This window comes from Sebastes fasciatus, chromosome 11, assembly GCF_043250625.1.
Source record: "Sebastes fasciatus isolate fSebFas1 chromosome 11, fSebFas1.pri, whole genome shotgun sequence".
Classification (NCBI taxonomy): domain Eukaryota; kingdom Metazoa; phylum Chordata; class Actinopteri; order Perciformes; family Sebastidae; genus Sebastes; species Sebastes fasciatus.
The window spans coordinates 12,534,448-12,542,849 of NC_133805.1; the positions used below are offsets into that span (position 1 = coordinate 12,534,448).

An 8,402-nucleotide genomic window follows, 5' to 3' on the forward strand; every position below is an offset into this window, starting at 1 on the left:
AGCAATGACTGGTCGCACAGCATATAAAATGAAGCCACTGTTTGGTAAGCTACAGGGTAGTTTCAGAGGTTAACAGTTTTCTTCAAATACCAAAACACCTGTCAGCATCCATCACTGCCAATTACTCTCATTGCCTGGCAAACTCACAGCAGCAGGGTCTGAGTGCACGATGAAAAGCCGCTCTGAACCCCCACGGTCAGATCCCATCTCTCCGTCCTGCTTAGTGGGCAGTTAGCGCCGGACACCACGCTCCACACAGCAGCTCTTCGGATGGGAGAGGAAAGAACCAGAGGGGTGGAGACATTATCTGGTGAGACACACAATGTCCAAAACAACACAAAGCACTGGGGGGGTTTCCCACAGAGTTTAGAGCGGCCTGTGAGGAGGGAGGTGGCGAAGGCTGGGCAGAGTCCTCGGGGACAAAGAGTAGAGGTCATCTCAGACTCGGTGCCTGGGGCGAGAATTCAAGAGGAGAGGTTTTGATCTGGAAATGTAAACTAATTTCAGATCAGATTGCTGTGTATGTGTGTATCATCAGTTTGATCATTAATAATATACTATATTAACAACACGGGGCATCTGTCTTGGGGACAAAAATCATAGGAATTAATGGAACATTTACTTTGATTATCATGCTCACTGTTTTTTGGGGGGGTTTTTTCAGTTTGACTTAAATGAGCTCAGTCAATCGTGAAATGATAACCAGTTTCTATTATGAGGGCAGGTGTCCATTAGATCGTCTCTCTCCGCCTATGACATTGTGATACACATCCTCCATGACACGATGACCTAAACATCTCAAGGACACAAATAGGCCATTTTGCACACTCAAAATGTGAGCCTTGCTTACAAACAAGGGTCAATATTTACCCCTCAGTGCACCCAGACCCCCGGTGTGGAGGCTAAATTGGTGTTGCTGACCAAATTAAGAACAGCTGACCTGATGTGGGTGTTAAGTGGACGCAGCGATGTCACCAGAATGGTAATCTTTTACCATACTAGTACGCTAGCTTTTGTCTTGTTCGTCCCTATTGGAGGATAACAAGAGGCTATAAGCTCCTTATCATCACATTACAATTATGGAGGATGAATCAGGATCTATGGCCCTCTGGACCCTGCTCTTATACGTCTATGCTTGTTTTGTTTCCAGCTCCCCAGATAGAGAGGTTTTATTATGCATGCATGCAGCCCGTCATTGTATATTGGAGGGTCACTGCAAAACCATAGCAGGTTGTTGATGCAAAACAATTGAAAAAATACCTCCCACACTCCAACGTCCAGCAGCAGAAGTAATTTCTGAAGAGGCCATTGTTTCGCAGTGGAACGACATACTAGAGTGGTTTAATAAAGCCCTGCTCAGCAGCATCATTCACGTAACATTTTATGAATACAGTACCATCAGGTCCAAAGCTTGTCATGTCCTGGTAGGTTTGAAGAGAACAGCCTCAACTAGGGAACCTCTCCAGTGCTGCACAATAACCATCATCTGGATCAGTGGATTCTGGCCCACAGGCTTTGCAGCTGTTTTACAAAAATAAGTGGTTGAGGGGTTGAAGTTTTTCAAGGGGACAATAAACACTAGCCAAAGAGATTCTCATAATCTGGCAACCTAAAAGAAGTCTGCTAATTGCTTAGTTCAGATCTATAAAGAATTGATGAATGATTAAGGTCTTTAGATGGTCCTGACCAAATTTCAGGAGGATCTGATTAAATCTGTAGGAGGAGTTTGTTAAAGTATGCGGCCTGAAAAATGCTAAGAATGGGCCAAAATGGAACAATGAATTCAAGAGGCTTTTTTGTGTGGCTCCACATGTTACATTTGCCTACTAAATTTCATACATGTAGACTTTGTAGGGGGCGCTAGCGAGTCATTTTGCAACACCCAAGCCCGAGACCCTTCTTTTTGTTAGAATCAGAAATTGCTTGTTAACAGCGACACCTGTGGCCGTTAAGTAAACGAAAGTCAGCGTCCTGTTGCTCGGGCTCGCTCTACATAGACATGAACGAGCATCGCTCAAAACAGTGAGGCGACACACGTCAGCTAAAACCACAATATCACTCTATATTTCAGCTGCTTGGCAGTAATGTTAGCTGAACAGACGAAGGTCTCTCCATGAATCACTGCTGATCCTAGTGTTGGCTTTTCCTGCTACAGCCTCGCGGCCGAAGGGAACAGGTGAGACACCGGAGTTTTGGTCGGAGATGATAACGTTTCTCGCTGCGGAGCCCCGTCACGTCACAAGACACGGAAAACCTCTGTTGGTCTGGAGGAGCTGCAGCAGTTATTTCTGCACAAACGTCCACTGTACATCACTAGATATTCTCAGAGCTAAACTAACTCTTCTGCAGTATGTAGTGTGAGCGCATGAACGTGACAGTGGAGTGAAAGAGCGAGAACGAGCGCGGTGTGTGAGTGAAGGCAAGCAGGCAGGCAGAGGAGCAGAGTACAGCAGAGACTACGGCCCTGGAGACCAAAGCTACGGTCTCCCCCGCGTCCTCCGACTGCGTCCAACAATGTTTTGCAAGACGGGCTTCACTAGATATAACTTTGCGGTTTCGGTGCTTCTGTGTAGTTTGTGTTGGAGCCACACGCGAATGCGCATGGGACACCGACCCGCAATGATATATATGTGTAAGAAGTTACAAACAGTCCCTTTAAGGCCCTCAAAAATGTGATTAATTTTTGTGAAGAAGAAAAAGAAGAATTCCTACAGTTTTAATAGGGCCTTCGCTGCCCGATGTTGTCGGTGCTCGGGCCCTAATAAACTAGAATTATCCTTTAGACTCCCCTTTGATTCTTACAAACTGTGTCAGGTCGGCTCAGTTGATGCCTGGTTTGTCAGTCTAAAAAAATCAGAAAACAGGATCCGCACACTGCATAGGTAGCTCCCAATCTATATTATGGGATGTCTCACTTTGAAGGGACACCTGCAGTGAAAGTGTATCTTTATGGTCTTCTTCATAGGCCTGCAAGGGCAGCGACAACAAGACTTCCATCCCCCACATCGACATTCAACACAACATCTCCTTTGAAGACGCGACGACTTGTGATGTAGAACTCGGTTTTAATAGTCACACCATCATCACTCTGTGTGGGTCCCAAAGTGATAAATTCTCCACTTCCAGTGTTATCGTGTCACGCTGATATACTAAATCCCCCCCCGGAAGCTCCACTTCCACCAGTATGTTGTTGAGTTTTTTTCAAAAACAACCAGCTAAATCAAAAAGGGATGAATTGGAGTGACACGACAAAGAGCATTGTTCATTCACCATTGATATCGAGTGCATAATCTATTCATTAGCCTTGATGTGAACCACTGCTGACTACTTCAACCCCCATCAAGCACCATAACAACCTTAAGAACAATCCTACGCCAAATCACCCACAGAGGCGGAGGCAACGAGGGTTTCCGGTGGGTGTCAGGGAACCTGTCACTGTTGAGGCCATCAATCATGAGCACAACGAAGGGGCAGGCCCTACCCGGCTTCATGTTTACTATTTTCTGCTTTATAGCGTTTGGGAAAATACCGCATCAAAATGGGGTTTGGATTCGGGAGGGGCAGGGAGAGGGGATAAGAAACAGGACCAACAACGGTACACAGCGCACATGGAGTGGATTGAAGCTCCTCCATCAAAACCACACCAGGTTCTCCATCACATATATGGATAGGAGCGACCTGTCAGCACTTCACTGCTCCACATATCTGAACAGCCTGCCCTGAGGAGTTCTCAAAAAACCTTTAAGAGCAGGACCTTTGGGAGCGGGCAACAATAAGCCTTCTTTAGCACGGTGAAAGTGACAGCATGGTCCTCTCCCCCCCTCCTCCCTGCCATTAAAGCTCTTCCTGGATAAACAAGGGGAAGGCCCTTTATGAAGATGGAGAGGGTCACAAAGAGAGGAGCCATTGAGCCACTGAGGGGCCCGTCTTTGTTTTTGTGTTCAGGGTCTTCTCAAAGGATACTCTGATAGGGGGGGGAGCTCTTATTTTTGTCTTTTAGTCCTCCTTACTGCCAATCTTCTCTCAGCTGTGCCAAAACAGAGATGTAAACTTAATTGACTGTATCATTTGCACAAAGCGAGGAGTCTTAACAACTGGTGGAGTGGCCGAGAGACGGTTCGAGTCACATTTACATGGATTCCTCAAGTTAAATCCAGAATTCAAAACATTATTTGCTCCTATCAAACAAACAGTATTTACTCATGAGTTCAGAATATCGTGCACTTGTTTTACTCAGTTCTTTGAGAAACGAGAAGGACTGAGAAACAAAGTGGTTACTGCTGCATTTATACATTTCTGTTATGACCTAATCCTTTAAATTCCATGAATATTAAATCAGGAACAACCAAATGGTCATGGATTGTGGTTTGCCTCTGTAGGTGCCACCGTTTGATGCGGTCAAAGGGAGGCCCTGTCTTCTGGTGATGGGCTGCCAGGTCTGTTGATGGGTTGCCAGATTATAAGGCAACATGCTGTTGGAGCTGCGTTGTCTTTGAGGGCGTGAATGAGGGGCACCTGTGACCTCTGGTCACGCTCTGCTTGTGGCCCGCTGTGTGAGCACCACGCTCGGGACGCACGCTGGGACTGTCAGCTCTTCAACTGTCCCACTAAATGGACAACGATTGGACCCGGCTCTGCAGGGCCGCGGCTGATAAACTATAGTGTGCAAACACACACTTATATAATCAAAATCAAATCACATTTACAGCCGGCTTTGTCAAAAGGTTTCATCGTTATATGAATAGCAGTTATTGCTCTTCTGGTGGCATATAATGCAGGGAAGAAACCTAGTGAACAAAAGTAACAACATACACTTAATCCACCGGTATCTTATTTAGTCTGGTCTTCATTTAGCCGTGTCTCTAGCTCTCTAGCAGATCTATTTCAGCACGATTTCCGACAGATCGGTTTGCATGCGACAGACCCGGCTGCCCCACCTTCCTCCCAGCACTGACAGCACGCCTCTCGTGCTCAACACGACCTCTCAGGTTCCTTACCTCACTTTAGAGGTATTTACTTCCAGCTAGAAAGCCTGTCACTGCATAGGGAATGATCAGGTGTGGGCGAGGCAAATAGGAGGGAAGACTATATTTAACGGCTTCACCAGTGATGTTAAATGAAAAGACTTTCCACAGGTCTGAGATGAAGTCAAAGTGTAACCTATAGAGCATTTTTTTAAAGGCAGCATCTGCCTCTATAATAATGAATGGACACCAGCATGACAACCTGATGGGTTTTTGAGGGAGGAGAAACGACAAAGACGCCATATCAGCAAATATTGTAGTAAACAATCATAGAAACATTTTATTAATCTCAAAAATACAGTGCTTTTCAAGAGCTTTTCAAGGATTTCCTCCTGAGGCAAACGTGTCATAAACAGAGAAAATCACAGCAAGCAAAGAGGCCAAGAATATCTCCTAATGTCCATAAAAAAACACAAATGTGTGTAAACATCCCTCTCAAGTAAAAAACAATTTACAAAATGTACAAAAATATGTTTTATTGCGTGATAGTCCTTTTCTCCCCCAAGTTGAGCTGATGTCCTACCATGGCCTCCACACAGAGTCTGAGGTGACCGGAGGTGCAACAGGTGACATGTGATGGCTGTTCTGTGCACCCAGAGGCATGAGAGCCGCGCTGGGAACAAGGAAAGCGAACTGTCCGTCCGGCGTGGGCACGACCTGGAAGCCACCGCCGTACAGCTTCATCGCTTCTGGGGAGGCGTGCATCGGCGAGCCACTCTTGCAAGGCACCTGTGGAGCGGAGGAGGCGGCTGGGATCTGGGTACCGGTCTGTCCGAGTCCCAGGGCAACCGGGTGAGGCGTGTAGAAGTTGACGGTGTTGATTTGGGTCACGCAGGATGCCAGGTGGCTGAGCAGACGAGTCCTCACCTCGGTGGTCACCCCTTCACACGTGGACAGGAAGCGGGTGACCTCTCCTACACACTCGCTGAACCCGGCTCGGTATTTACCCAGAACGGACGGGTCCGTTTTCACAGCAGCTGGAGAGGAAAATACAAATACAGAGATTAATATAAATGGATAGAAAGATAGATATAGAGAGATATAGGTAGAGATAGAGAGAGAGATAGATGGATGGATAGATGGATGGATAGATAGATAAATAGAGCGATAGAGCGATAGATAGATAGATAGATAAATAGAGCGATAGAGCGATAGATAGATAGATAGATAGATAGATAGATAGATAGATAGATAGATAGATAGAGAGATAGAGATAGATATAGCAAGATAGATAAAGAGAGACGGAGAGATAAAGATATACAGCAGATAGACAGATAGACAGATAGATAGATAGATAGATAGATAGATAGATAGATAGATAGATAGATAGATAGATAGATAGATAGTATACTGTAAAGAGAATATTAAGTGATTGAGAGTTTATGAATATAAAGAATAACATTAAATAATTGACAATTTGCTTATTTAAAAACAAAACAAAAACAAAACAACAGATTTTATTCATTCAGTTGAGGTCTTGTGAAATCAAGTCTCAAGTCTCGAGCACAGCAGCTGAGGGTGCAGCAGTAAATCACAGAGACCGTGGGAACATGTTTACCATCTAAAGTTAGACATCCAAGAATTACTGCCTGGCACATCAACATGCAGAGATAGATGGTCGTTAAAGTTATAAAGTTAAAACATACCAGAGATCTGAAACCGCTGCAGGTTCCTGAGGTGCTTCACAGTCATCTCCAGGATGTCTGCCTTCTCCAGTTTGGAGTGTCTGGAGCTCTAAAAGGACAGAAGGGACGCACCAAATTAATATTTATTCTGATATGTTACTATAATATATATAATGGTTAGACTATATATAACATCCATACACATCTTTTACAACCATTTTTACCTTACATAAATCAACAAAGGAAATCACGAGATAGGAAATTCATTAAACAATGCAATATAACAACAACCGAATATTTCCAAATAATCCCAAAACACAGTAGCCTATAATTAAAAGAATTAAAATATATATATAAAAATTAACTGGATACTACTAAATTGATAATAATACGTTAAGAAACAAAGAATGACAAACAGATGAACAGAGGACCGACATCTCATGATATATATATAATATTTATATAATATAATATATAAATATAATTATTTGGTTACTAATTTGGATTTATGTTGGAATAAAGATATTTCATCTCCTTACATCTTTCTTGAGTGCGTCCAGGATGAGGGTCTTCAGCTGGCCCAGACTCTCATTGATGCGAGCTCGTCTCCTCTTTTCCATGATTGGTTTTGAGGACTAGAAATATTAAAACAATATATATATATTTTAAAAAAACAGTTCAGATGACAGTTTCAAAATAAAATAACAAATAATAGCATAATAAAACAGCTGTGATACCTTTCTGTTCTCCGTCAGACTACGGGGTTTCTCCGGTGTGGCAGCCACAGAGGATGGAGACGCTCTCTCCAAAGTACCGGCTGGCATCTTCAGGTGCGCAATTATAAACTAATAGCGAATCGATAATAGATATAAGTGTGGAAGAAGCTGCAGTCCTCGTGCAGTTGCAGTGAGAGTCCCGCCTTCTCCTGGCAGCAGCACACCTCGGAGCAGTTTACACGATGACAAATGTCACAAGTGACTTCTTCTGTCTCGTCGCCAAAGCTGACATCCAGTCAGTCCCGCTCCTGTTTCCAGCCTCCTCCGGGTCTATTTATAGAGAGAGAGACTGCACGCGAGCGGCTCGTGTGGTTTTCATCAGGTCCGGCCAATGAGCGCGCGGGACACGGTGCCGGGCTCGTGCGTAAAGGTGCTCCCATTGGCTACCTGTCAGGATGCAGGAGGATGCTGAGAGACTGTGTCAATAATAGAAGAAGACTTTACTCCACAGGTAAAGGAGGAGAAGTGGTTCAGCTGCAGCAGGTCAGGCGTGTTAAAGGTCCCATATTTTAAAAAGTGAGATTTTCATGTATTTATATTATAAAGCAGGTTTAAGTTCTATATAAATACTGTGAAAGTATCAAAACGCTCAATACACACATAAATACACTCAGCCCGTATTCAGAAACTCTGTGTTTGAAACAAGCCGTCAGGATTTCTGTCCATTTGTGATGTCACAAATCTGTAATATTTAGACAATTTCACAGTTTTAAACGTAAACATTATAAATGTGTCCCAGTTTATTTCCTGGTTGCAGTGGATGTGAATGACATCAGCTGGCAGGATGTAAACATGGACCCTAGCTGTTTCCTAGAAACGCAATTCTGTTGCCATTCTAATGAAATGTGCTAAAACGGAGTGTTTCTGATAGAGGGTGAATACAGGTATATTCAGAAAGACAGAATGAGAAAAATAATATGTTGTTTGAACATTAAAGCATGTAAACATGTTCTAGTAGAAACCCAAAATACAAGTAT

At 43.8% G+C, this 8,402-nt stretch overlaps 1 protein-coding gene across 1 annotated transcript; it reads right to left on the bottom strand.

Annotated features, from left to right (window-relative positions):
• Window positions 1-5,278: 5,278 nt before the first annotated feature.
• Window positions 5,279-8,064, bottom strand: LOC141776261 (transcription factor HES-1-A-like). The gene is made up of 4 exons (XM_074649730.1): window positions 7,387-8,064; window positions 7,189-7,284; window positions 6,671-6,758; window positions 5,279-6,001 (listed from the first exon to the last, which is right to left on the bottom strand). The coding sequence occupies exons 1-4, from the start codon at window positions 7,471-7,473 to the stop codon at window positions 5,544-5,546; spliced, it is 729 nt and encodes a 242-aa protein (XP_074505831.1). The 5' UTR covers window positions 7,474-8,064; the 3' UTR covers window positions 5,279-5,543.
• Window positions 8,065-8,402: the final 338 nt, after the last annotated feature.